This window comes from Ovis aries, chromosome 13, assembly GCF_016772045.2.
Source record: "Ovis aries strain OAR_USU_Benz2616 breed Rambouillet chromosome 13, ARS-UI_Ramb_v3.0, whole genome shotgun sequence".
Classification (NCBI taxonomy): Eukaryota; Metazoa; Chordata; class Mammalia; order Artiodactyla; family Bovidae; genus Ovis; species Ovis aries.
The window spans coordinates 59100916-59113912 of NC_056066.1; the positions used below are offsets into that span (position 1 = coordinate 59100916).

Here is a 12997-nt window from a genome sequence, read left to right on the forward strand (position 1 = left end):
AATCAACATTTGAGCATGTTTTACATGACCAGTTATCAAATGGTCACAATATGAAGTGTGCAGTTGTCCATTAGCAAACTATGTTTGAGTTTTAGACTAATAAGTACTAATAGCTGAGATGAAAACTGAAGAAAAATGCCAATGTGAAGTTTGTGAATAGCTAGCCTTAAAAAAAGGTCCATCCTTTTAGGTGATCTTTTTTTCCTGTTAGTTCTCTGGAAAAACAATGGACACTGGACATCTCAATTTCAAATGTAAATGAAAACTAACTTTTATTTTAATATTTAATATAACTGCTATTGAAAAAAGTGAAAGTGTTAGTTGTTCAGTCATGTCTGACTCTTTGTGAGCCCATGAACTGTAGCCCACCAGACTCCTCTGTCTATGGGATTCTCCAGGCAAGAATCCTAGAGTGGGTAGCCATTCCTTTCTCCAGGGGATCTTCCAAATGCAGGGACTGAACTGTTATTACAGTGAAAAAACAAACTGATGAGGGAACTTCCCTGGTGATCCAGTGGTTAAGACTCCAATGCAGGGGACAAAGGTTCGATCCCTGATTGGGGAATGAAGATGTCGCAGGCTGAACGGCATGGCCAAAAAAACAAAAAAATTGTGGTAAGAAATGAGAGCTTTAACAGTGCAAGGGGGTAGCTGGAGGTTAGTTCAGGCAGGCAGGTTTTCCTGAAGAAGACATCCGGGCAGAGTGTGAGGGATGATCAGTTGGCTGGATGAAGTGGGGGAAAGGCTGACATCCAGGCAGGTGTGGGGACGGTGAGGCGACAGGGGAGCTGCGGATAGAGGCCACCACCAGGAACACCACCAGGCCCCCAGGCCACTGCGTTCGAGACCACCAGCTTCTGAAAGTGACACAAAACAAAAAACAATCCCACCTAGCGGAACACAGGGCTTGCACCTGTTCCGCTGGGTCATCTGATTCACACTTATTCCTCGGAAAGAAGACTTCTGCTGCTACAACCCAGGGTCCACAGGGTGTCTGCGCTCAGCCTCTGACTGTGTCGAGCCCAGGGAAGTTTTGTGAGAGGATGTGAAATCAGAAGGGGAGACAGAGGAGAGTCGGACGTACCACACAGGCTGACTCGGGGCTCACACTCCCCCTAGCTTCAGGGGCAGGGGGCTCCCGGGTAGAGAGCACAGGAGTGTGAGACCCCAGGGTTGATCAGAAATAGGCACGGTGATCCTAACTAGATGTATCTGTATGTAAATGTATATAAATGGTAATTTTCACATCTCTTTTGGAAAAAATCCGCAACAAAAATTCACTGATGTTAATATAATCAGATGAAAATGCATCTATATTCACATATCCTGGGGTCTAACTCCCCAGAACGCTAAGGCAGAGGACAGGGTGACAGAGCAGCCTGGCTTCAGCTCTCCAGCCCCTTCCCCTCCCCAACCCCAGGCTGTTCCCTCCCGCTTCCAACCTCCTCTCCCAGCTCCTTTGGCTGCTTTTAAAAAAATTTTATTTTCCTGAAGTATAGTTGATTTACAGTGTTGTGTTTCCTCTGCCTGCTTTTTAATGGAACCCCATGCCCCGGATCTCCTATAAAGAACCATGTCAGTAACATGCCCCTGTTTCCAGAAGGCAGGGCTCGAAATCTTGATGCTCCTACCTATAGAGCAGAGTTTCATTAATTACTGACTTTAACACACTTTATGCATGAGACACACCAATTTTATGTCCAGTTTCCCTTTTCATAATCTGCTGAGAGAGAATGTGGAATTGACATGACGTCACAGAATTACTGTCACTAACGATGCAACGGCTGCAAGTTTCTTACTCAAATATTAGTGGAAGAAGGAAAACACAGAGATGAGAGAAAAAGCAGACTTTAGACTTAATTTTTGTACCAAATCATCAGGTGCGCAACTAAATCTCCTTTCTCATCACAGCGATGGAGCAAGGAAACCCCCTAAGTCCCCTGCTCTGGTGCAAAACACTCCCTCCCACAGCCCCGCAGGCAGAATGTACTTGAAACTCAACTCGTCCTTTCTCAAGTTCAGTCTCACTCGGCTTATTTAATTAATTAACCATTGGCAGCAAAACCATGAAAATTTCAATCAAAATGAGCTGACCACACACCCAGGAGGAACCTGGAGTCTTTACTTATTTTGAGCATAAATATGCAGCCAACATGCTCTTAGGGCCACAGGAAGGTCCAAGTGCACAGAGGGTGGAAGTGAGTGGGACAGGGTGACGGGCGAGGCCAGCGGGGTCACAGAGTCCCCACTGTGCCTGAAGGCACCGTGCCTGGCTCCAGCTTTAAGGGGACGAGCAAGTGCACCGGGCCCAGCTGAGGCCGCACCGCTGGCCTCAGAAGCAGTAGGATGTGTGGGTGACCCAGTGGGCCGACTCCTCCTTGGAGCGCTTGGCGGAGCTGTGAGTGGTGAAGAGAGACTTGTAAGCTTCTGACTCTTCGCTGTCGGCGATGGACCTCTTTGCGGCTTTTCCAGAAGCGATCCCGTGTGCTGCGAGAAAAACGAAAAGCTTTGAACTTTGAGGCTAGGGCTGCAGACCATCCCAACCATCACATTCTCGAGAGGCCACCAAGCCCAGGAATTTCCCTCCTTTCTGGGGAGGAATGTTGAAATACAGTATCTCAATCACCAAGCCCAAAAAACAAACGAAACTGCTGTATGTAAATCTGTCATTTAAAATCAGCTTAATCACTACTTGCACTGGCCCCTGCTTCAGAGACTGACTTACGTTGAGACCCTGAGGCCAGGCGGCTGGTATGTGGAGGGGTAGCTGGAACCCATGAACACAAGATGACTCACTCCTCACCTCATCCACCTGTGCTTGTCTTCTTTGTGAAATAAATACTAGGGTCTCTAAATTCTGGACTAGCCACCAAACAGCTCCTGGTTGGGAGGCCAGAGGAGGGAGGCTGGCTTCAGCGCACATCTGGTGCACAGAGAACCCAGCCTTAAAATGGGGAACGACCGAGTCAGGTCTTTGGTCTCTGCACCCCGTTCGCCTGGCCCTATGAGCAGGCTCCTCAGGAAAACCGGACAATGGCACATGTGAACACCCGCTCCAATCCCGACACGTCTTCTGCTCCAAGATGAATCAACTGCTTCCTAGTCGCCCCTCAAGAGAGCTCAGGGAGCCCCCAAGAGAGCTGGAGACACGATCAGGATAAGCTCCAGTCTTCAGAGTCACCCCAACAAACAGTGACACAACCACGCGGGTCTCCAGCCGTCTGAGTGGCCCACAGTCGTCTCAACTGGACCCACCTGCACTTTTGGGAGCCGAGTTGGTCTTCTTCTCTCGAGTATCAAGGCTGGTTTCTTCTGGCTTCCCTGTTTTCATTTTTGATGGTCCTGGGGTTTCTGTGAAAAAAACAAAGCAAAACAAAACCAAAGCAGGAACTTTTTAGCAAAACAGGCCTGTCTTCTTTTTGCTAAATAAGGACTTCTTTTTAGCATCTTACCTTCACTGACATCTGATTTTGAGACAGACTCTGCTGCCTTAGGTTTCTTTGTTTTCTGTGGAAAGAAAAGGAGAGAGGACATGTACTCCAATTCACTGATTTTAACGTCCGTGTGGCTGCCACTGGCCTGGGAGTCCAACTTCAGGCTGACACAGGTCACCTAGGGCAGGGCTCCCTCTGAAGATGACTCTGGCCCTCAGCCCTGCACCTTGGTCCTGCCTAGGTGTTTCTGGCTGCACACTTATGCCTCACACAATACACATCTGGAGAGATCTGCTCAGCTGTACAGTTGTATTCCAAAACCACATCCTCAGACAATTTCAATGAGGAGGACAAGTTTCAGTGAGAACAGTCCATTTTAATAGTGACCACTACACACATAAGAGCAGTTAGCTGGATAATAACATAAAATCCAGACAGGATGACTATGGACTGAATCCTAACCTTTTCAGGAAGACCTCTTCAAAGTGGTCAAAATGCTCTGACATTTGTGTATTTAACTAAGGACTTGAGGCCTGTACTAAAGAACATTTTAGCCAGTTCTCAACTGTGGATTACTTCTGTTAGAATTCTGTTGCTCATAATAGTTAAGCTGGTCAGCAAAAAATTTAAGAAATGAAACTTCTAAAAACCACACAGCTGGGCTTCCCTGCTGGCGCAGTAGTAAAGAACCCACCTAACAATGTAAGAGACACAAGTTCGATCCCTGAGCTGAGAAGATCCCACAGGCCGAGGAGCAACTAAGCCCGTGTGTCACAACTACTGAAGCTTGCACACCCTAGAGGCCATGCTCTGCAACGAGAAGCCACCGCAATGGGAAGCCCATGCATCACAACTAGAGAAGGCCCACGCAGCAATGAAGACCCAGTGCAGCCATAAATAAACATTAAGAGAAAAGGAATATTAAAAACCACACAGCTGATTCAATCATAGGACAAACAGGACTCTCTTCACTGAGGGAATTTACTTTAATCATGCCATTTCCTTCAGTATGCAAAAGGTGGCGCTAAAGATACACAGCCTAACCCTTTCAGGAGGCTCCCATATTTAGAAAACATCCCATCTCTAGAAAACATCAGAGACCCTGCTCAGGCAGTGGCCTCTTGGTCTCATAATGTATAGATATGCCATGTGATTCATAACACCTGTCCAAAACACAATGTCCTGTTCATTTCAAACAGGCAAGACATGCATTCAACTCTGAGGGTAACATATTATGGTTCAAAAATAATACAGAAAACTGACTTCTAAGCCCTCCACTCACAGCTAAGGTTATGATGTTTGAAAAGCACGGGCAATGGGGCATTAGAAAGGAAATGCTATGTCCTATTCTTAGCTGCGGGTATATTTGGGAAATATTTTGGTTTCCTGGCAGCCGTCTCTAAGAGGCATTCCCAGAAGCTCCAGGGAGGACCCTGCGGAGATGGGCAGGTTAGCTCCGCTGGGCTTTCAACAACTTGGCAGAAGCCTGGGACACCGGAGACAACTAAGGTAAGAGGGCTATGACCACACCACCATCGCTACTAACACTTCCTTCAAAACACAATCTTCCCCTTCTGTGCTTTCTAAAAACTGAACTTGATTGATAGTAGCAATCAAGGACAAGCAGATCCTTTTTGGTAAATGTCCTCTGTCAAAAACATCTCAAACTTTTTCTTTTTTTGCTCATTTGATAATGAGATCACAGCTATTTAAAAAACCAACTTAAAATGAACTCATTTATAGATTTAATTGCTCCTAAACCTAAACTCACCCCTTTAAAACACAGAGTGGCTCTTTATCCTCGTGAATGTTGTAATAATCCTGTATAAGACCACTTCGGGGAACACTTCTATTGGCATTTGATCACAGAAGTTGGACACAACTTCCTGTACTACAGAATAATTCACACACATTATTTATTTTCTACCTAAGTGAGACAATAAGAGGAGGAAACCCAAATGGTTTAGCTCTTTCTGAGAATGCTGGACACATAATACCAACACTACATTCTCAAGCATCAGGCTTTTAAAGTTCCATGAGCATGAATTACATATTATTTGAGAGTGATACAGTTCTTTCTCTATTATGCACCTTCCTCTATTATGATTTTTTAAAAAGAATAACCTGAAAAATCTGAAACTATTACATCACTGGTAGATGTACTCCAACTGCATAAAAACAGGCAGGCTATTTTTCCTTCCCCACAATTTTATGTGCTCAATTTTCTAGCATTTTAGGCATTCTTTTGCCTTAGTTCTGAGGACATGGAAGTTACTCTCACATTTAACCTAAACCTAACTTTTCTTTTTAAGAATGAAAAAAGACCATAGCTATCACCTTAAGTACTCAAGAAATAACAAAATTTACTGCTGGATACAGAATCGATGGTATATTGAACACATTTCTTAGCCGATCAATTGTTTTGAGCCTGGGGCACAAAACAAAGCCTGCACCCCCATACCCCCACCCGGAGCACTGCCTGCAGTTGATGCTCACCAAGGCGCCACTCAAAACAGGTGGGCGGGAGGAGAGACCAAGCAGCGGCTCCCGTGGTGGGAAGGCTGTTCTCTACTCTCCTGCCCATGCCCATCCCCTGCGGGTGGGCTGACCACCCCTCCCTCCACACTGAGGAGGAAGCTGAGTGCAGAGCAGACCATGGAGCCCAAGCTGCGAGGAATCTTCCTAGAGCCCAGGCTCTGCTAGGTCATAAAAGCCACCTCCATCACAGCAAACCCTGAGGGCGCCGCCAGCAGTGTGGTTGTGGGGTTGCAACAGGCTCCAGAGCAGGGGCCATAGCTGGGCAGGACCTACTTTTGCCCAGACCCAGAGGCTAAGGGAAAAGCCCAGGATGCGGTACCTTCCCCAGCTTGGCTCGCAGCCGCCTCTCCTCCATCCTACTCTTCAGCACTTCCACGTCTTCCTTGGTGCCATTGAGCACGATGACGTCATCCTCCTGGAAGGCAGCCCCACACTGGAGAGGAGAGAGGAGAGAGGTCCCGTGAGCACGCGGACAGCAGCGATCCCAGGTCCTGGCTCTCAGCCCAGCCACTGGGCCTCCTGTTGTTTTCCCGCCTGCACCTTGGCTTGATCAGCTGCAGAGGTCCCGCCCTGCTTGGGGAAGTTTCCAGGCATGGTTAGTCTAGCCGGCCTGCCTACAAGACTGGCCTTGGCTGGTGTCTGGGAACATGCATTTCTGGAGGGTTCTTCCCATTTCCAAACTGTGCTGGGCTTTTGCTTACAGTCTCCACCTCCGCCACTGGACCTGACCTCTGGGTGCACAGACCCGAGCATAGGGTGGGCACTTAGGAGATGCCTGTTAAGGACTCACCAGCAGGACTTAGTGAGCACCTACTGCTGCCTCATCTCATGATGATAGACTTAATACGAGCCCGTGAGGCTCACATACAGCGGGGCCAAGGCTAAAAGGGAAGAGACCAGGGGACCTCACATTCCAGACAGAGGTCACAGACCTCTGTGACCTGGGACCCGCCTCCAGTTTCCATTCAGGAGTTCTGGGGTGGGACCTGGGAATTTGCATTTCTAATGTGATCTCAGGTCCTGTAGGTGCTGCCTGTGGGGGAACCAGGCTTTGAAAACCACGGTTCTAGAGTTTAGGGGGTTGGCAATTGGGGCAAATGGGCTGAATTACAGCAGGACGGGGGAGGGACCATTCCAGAGACACAGCTGCATCTCAGCTCTGTCCTGGGCTGCAGTGGCCACTGGCATCCCCACAGGGACCTGCATTTTCAGCCGCTCCCTGGGGAGCCCGTGCTGCTGAGGACAGGGTGTGGGCCAGGGGGCATGGAGGACCTCTTCCTGTGGGCCCTCCAGAGTCTCTCTGCCTAGACCCTGGCCTCAGTTACCACCTCTGTTAAATGGGAATAAACTGAACTCCCAGCAAGAGTAACACTGAAGGGACTAGAATGCCGAGTTGGGCACGGAGCCCTCAACCATTCTCAGCTACTGTTGCAGCTCTGCATTTTCCTGGAGCAGAGCTTCCAGTATCAGCACAGGTGGAGCTCCAAGACACAGCCCTCTGCACCATGCTCTAACCAGCTTCCTTAGGCAGAAGCACTGCCTACCCCGAGTTCCTCATCCATGGATTCAACCAACTTCTGACTGAAAATACTGGGGAAAAAATTTTTTTTCGTAAAGTTCCAGAAAGCAACACTTGAATACTATTTAAACAGTTACCACACATCTGTGCAGGGCAGTAACTATTTACACAGGCCCGCAACTATTAACATAACATTTAAACCGTATTTACAAAGCATTTACTTTCTGTTAGTAGTAGTGTTAGTTGCTCAGTCGTGCCGACTCTTTGCGACTCCATGGACTGCAGCCCACCAGCCTCCTCCGTCCATGGGATTTTCCAGGCAAGGATACTGGAGTGGGTTGCCATTTCCTTCTCCAGGGGATATTCCCAACCCAGGAAGATCATTAGGTATTATTATTATTCTTAAGTACATTCTATTAGGTATTTTATATTAAGTAACCTGAAGATGACTTGGAGTATATGGGAAGATGGATGTTGATCATATGCAAATACTACACCATGCTACATAAGGGACTTCAGCCTCTTTGGATTCTGGTATCGGCCGGGGGGCGGGTAGGTGCTGTCCTGGACCAACCCCCTAGCCCCCAGCCCAATAAGAAGGGCTGACAGTCACATGGCTGAGTTCTCCCTGCTGGGAGGTGCGCGCCTGCATGTGGGGAAGAACGCAGAAGGAAGCCTCACAGGATTCCTCTAGACTGCCTGAGTCTCCATCCCTCACCATGAGGGCTACACACCCCTGCTGGATCAGTGGACAAAGCTGGGCCATGAGGACAGCTGTAGGGGCACGTCCAGTGGGTCCTACTAGTCCACTCTGCCTGGAATGGTAAGAGACCCACTGCGCCCAGAATCTCTTTGATAGAGAACATTCTCAGCACAAGACTGTTGCAAGTGCTGTTCTTAGAAGCTGCCAAAGCTTTCCCAGCACCTCCCAACTCTCCTCAGCTACAGCCTGGGTTATTTACTGTGGTTCTGGGTCCAAAAAGCATAGCTTCAGGTCAAAGTAAGCTCATGTTCGGGTAAATTTTCTCAACTGAAAAGACATTCCTTTGACCCACCAAGCCCAGGGTTGGTGCCATATAGATAGTTCTGTGCACAATGAGAGAGGGGTGTCCAGTCTGGCGTCCAGCCAGGGATGCCCCTGGAGAACAGTGAGGCTGGCAGGCCAGGGGAAGGGAAGAGCCCCTCTGCAGGGGCAGAGTCCTCCTAACCCAGAAGCCCCGGGTTGTGGGAGATTTGGGTAGAGCCTCCCCCTGGAGGTGTCTTCCTTGGAGAGACAATGGGAGAAAATCTGCAGAACACAATTGGGTGGCAGATAAGGCCCAGTGGGGCTTGGGGCCGGGTTCTGGTGTCAGTAACCCTCCTGAGCACACAACCGTGAGGCAGAGGTGTGGCGTCTGCTCTCCCTGCTCCATCATAGTCCACGTTGTCCTCCTCTGGGGGCTTTCTGTGCCTCCTTCCACCTTCCACCATGCCCCACTGCCCTGGTCTGATCATGTCAGCAGCCTGCAGCCTCCTCCCCCTGCACGAGACTGCTTAGTTGCCCGTGTGTAACAGTGGGCTCTGCCCTGCCTACTGCTGTGGTGTGCTGCCCCCAGAGTTGTACTCTTAGAGCTGACTTAGCTGCTAACACCACCAAGTCAGGAACTGCTCACATTAAAATTCGTGGTATCTTGCTCTTTGTCTCCAAAATTTAAAAGAACCACTAATGAGAGTGCTTTGTTGGAGCAGCTGTGAAGAGATAACCCATGCCCAAGGTAAGAGAAACCCAAGTAAGATGGTAGGTGTTGCAAGAGGGCATCAGAGGACAGACACACTGAAACCATACTCACAGAAAACTAGTCAATCTAATCACACTAGGACCACAGCCTTGCCTAACTAACTCAGTGAAACCAAGCCATGCCTGCGGGGCAACCCAAGATGGGCGGGTCATGGTGGAGAGGTCTGACAGAACGTGGTCCACTGGAGAAGGGAATGGCAAGCCACTTCAGTATGCTTGCCTTGAGAACCCCATGAACAGTATGAAAAGGCAAAATTATAGGATACCAAAAGAGGAACTCCCCAGGTCAGTAGGTGCCCAATATGCTACTGGAGATCAGTGGAGAAATAACTCCAGAAAGAATGAAGGGATGGAGCCAAAGCAAAAACAATACCCAGTTGTGGATGTGACTGGTGATAGAAGCAAGATCCGATGCCGTAAAGAGCAATATTGCATAGGAACCTGGAATGTCAGGTCCATGAATCAAGGCAAATTGGAAGTGGTCAAACAAGAGATGGCAAGGGTGAACGTCGATATTCTAGGAATCGGTGAACTAAAATGGACTAGAATGGGTGAATTTAACTCAAATTACGATTATATCTACTGCGGGCAGGAATCCCTCAGAAGAAATGGAGTAGCCATCATGGTCAACAAAGGAGTCCGAAATGCAGTACTTGGATGCAATCTCAAGAACGACAGAATGATCTCTGTTCATCTCCAAGGCAAACCATTCAATATCACAGTTATCCAGGTCTACGCCCCAAACAGTAACGCTGAAGAAGCTGAAGCTGAACGGTTTTATGAAGACCTACAAGACCTTTTAGAACTAACACCCAAAAAAGATGTCCTTTTCATTATAGGGGACTGGAATGCAAAAGTAGGAAGAAACACCTGGAGTAACAGGCAAATTCGGCCTTGGAATGTGGAATGAAGCAGGGCAAAGACTAATAGAGTTTTGCAAAGAAAATGCACTGGTCATAGCAAACACTCTCTTCTAAAAACACAAGAGAAGACTCTACACATGGACATCACCAGATGGTCAACACCAAAATCAGACAGATATATTCTATGCAGCCAAAGATGGAGAAGCTCTATACAGTCAACAAAAACAAGACCAGGAGCTGACTGTGGCTCAGATCATGAACTCTTTACTGCCAAATTCAGACTTAAATTGAAGAAAGTAGGGAAAACCACTAGACCATTCAGGTATGACCTCAATCAAATCCCTTATGATTATGCAGTGGAAGTGAGAAATAGATTTAAGGGACTAGATCTGATAGACAGAGTGCCTGATGAACTATGGAATGAGGTTTGTGACATTGTACAGGAGACAGGGATCAAGACCATCCCCACGGAAAAGAAATGCAAAAAAGCAAAATGGCTGTCTGAGGAGGCCTTACAAATAGCTGTGAAAAGAAGAGAAGTGAAAAGCAAAGGAGAAAAGGAAAGATATAACCATCTGAATGCAGAGTTCCAAAGAATAGCAAGAAGAGATAAGAAAGCCTTCTTCAGCAATCAATGCAAAGAAATGGAGGAAAAGAACAGAATGGGAAAGACTAGAGATCTCTTCAAGAAAATTAGAGATACCAAGGGAACATTTCATGCAAAGATGGGCTCGATAAAGGACAGAAATGGTATGGACCTAACAGAAGCAGAAGATATTAAGAAGAGGTGGCAAGAATACACAGAAGAACTGTACAAAAAAGATCTTCATGACCCAGATAAGCATGATGGTGTGATCACTCATCTAGAGCCAGACACCTTGGAATATGAAGTCAAGTGGGCCTTAGAAAGCATCACTACAAACAAAGCTAGTGGAGGTGATGGAATTCCAGTGGAGCTGTTTCAAATCCTGAAAGATGATGCTGTGAAAGTGCTGCACTCAGTATGCCAGCAAGTTTGGAAAACTCAGCAGTGGCCACAGGACTGGAAAAGGTCAGTTTTCATTCCAATTCCAAAGAAAGGCAATGACAAAGAATGCTCAAACTACCACACAATTGCACTCATCTCACATGCTAGTAAAGTCATGCTCAAAATTCTCCAAGCCAGGCTTCAGCAATACGTGAACCGTGAACTCCCTGATGTTCAAGCTGGATTTAGAAAAGGCAGAGGAACCAGAGATCAAATTGCCAACATCCGCTGGATCATGGAAAAAACAAGAGAGTTCCAGAAAAACATCTATTTCTGATTTATTGACTATGCCAAAGCCTTTAACTGTGTGGATCACAATAAACTGGAAAATTCTGAAAGAGATGGGAATACCAGACCACCTAACCTACCTCTTGAGAAATCTGTATGCAGGTCAGGAAGCAACAGTTAGAACTGGACATGGAACAACAGACTGGTTCCAAATAGGAAAAGGAGTACATCAAGGCTGTATATTGTCACCCTGCTTATTTAACTTCTATGCAGAGTACATCATGAGAAACGCTGGGCTGGAAGAAATACAAGCTGGAATCAAGATTGCCGGGAGAAATATCAATAACCTCAGATAAGCAGATGACACCACCCTTACGGCAGAAACTAAAAAGCCTCTTGATGAAAGTGAAAGAGGAGAGTGAAAAAGTTGGCTTAAAGCTCAACATTCAGAAAATGAAGATCATGGCATCTGGTCCCATCACTTCATGGGAAAATGATGGGGAAACAGTGGAAACAGTGTCAGACTTTATTTTTTTGGGCTCCAAAATCACTGCAGATGGTGATTGCAGCCATGAAATTAAAGGACACTTACTCCTTGGAAGAAAAGTTATGACCAACCTAGATAGTATATTCAAAAGCAGAGACATTACTTTGCCGACTAAGGTCCGTCTAGTCAAGGCTATGGTTTTTCCAGTAGTCATGTGAGTGTTGGACTGTGAAGAAGGCTGAGCGCTGAAGAATTGATGCTTTTGAACTGCGGTGTTGGAGAAGACTGTTGAGAGTCCCTTGGACTGCAAGGAGATCCAACCAGTCCATTCTGAAGGAGAGCAGCTCTGGGATTTCTTTGGAAGGAAGGATGCTAAAGCTGAAACTCCAGTACTTTGGCTACCTCATGCAAAGAGTTGACTCATTGGAAAAGACTCTGATGCTGGGAGGGATTGGGGACAGGAGGAGAAGGGGACGACAGAGGATGAGATGGCTGGATGGCATCACGGACTCGATGGACGTGAGTCTGAGTGAACTCCGGGAGTTGGTGATGGACAGGGAGGCCTGGCGTGCTGTGATTCATGGGGTCGCAAAGAGTCGGACACGACCGAGCGGCTGGACTGAACTGAACTGAACTGAACTGAATATCAAACCCACTCCTCCCTCAAGGCCTCAACTGCTTGTCTTGACCTGGCATCCACTGGAGAAGGCACCTGGCTCTCTCACCAGCCACAGGCCTGTTCATCCGATCTCACTAGGCTTCTGCAGGACTCCAGGGCCCTGGGTGGAGCAAACCAGCCCTGGAGGTGAGTGAAACCAGGGCAGGAATCAGGCTTCTGCCATGATGCCAGCCTCCAGACTGGGGCTCTTCTCTGTGGACTAAAGGGTAGGAATCACTTTAGAAAGGGGGGAGGGCGCTGCTGTAAAGACCCTAAAGGGACTGATCCTCTCTCTGCCTATAAAATTAACATGCACACAAAGCAGAAAACACCATATTTTCCTGTGAATGCATTTTTCTATGTGTGCCATTACCATGCACTTGAAATCATATATTCATTTTCAGTTTTGCTTCATCACTTGGACCTTAGATGTCCAAAAAGATGTGGGGGGGAATAGCTAAATAAA

At 47.4% G+C, this 12997-nt stretch overlaps 1 protein-coding gene across 1 annotated transcript in view; it reads right to left on the bottom strand.

The window, feature by feature from the left end:
- Positions 1-2085: 2085 nt before the first annotated feature.
- RTF2 (replication termination factor 2) overlaps positions 2086-12997 on the bottom strand; it is a 45300-nt gene continuing 34388 nt past the window's right edge. The window contains exons 6-9 of the mRNA XM_012188941.3: positions 6292-6405; positions 3453-3507; positions 3256-3351; positions 2086-2487 (exon numbers count right to left, since the gene is read on the bottom strand). Coding sequence (XP_012044331.1) covers positions 2333-2487; positions 3256-3351; positions 3453-3507; positions 6292-6405 — 420 coding nt within the window. The 3' untranslated portion in view covers positions 2086-2332. The remainder of the gene's footprint in view (positions 2488-3255; positions 3352-3452; positions 3508-6291; positions 6406-12997) is intronic.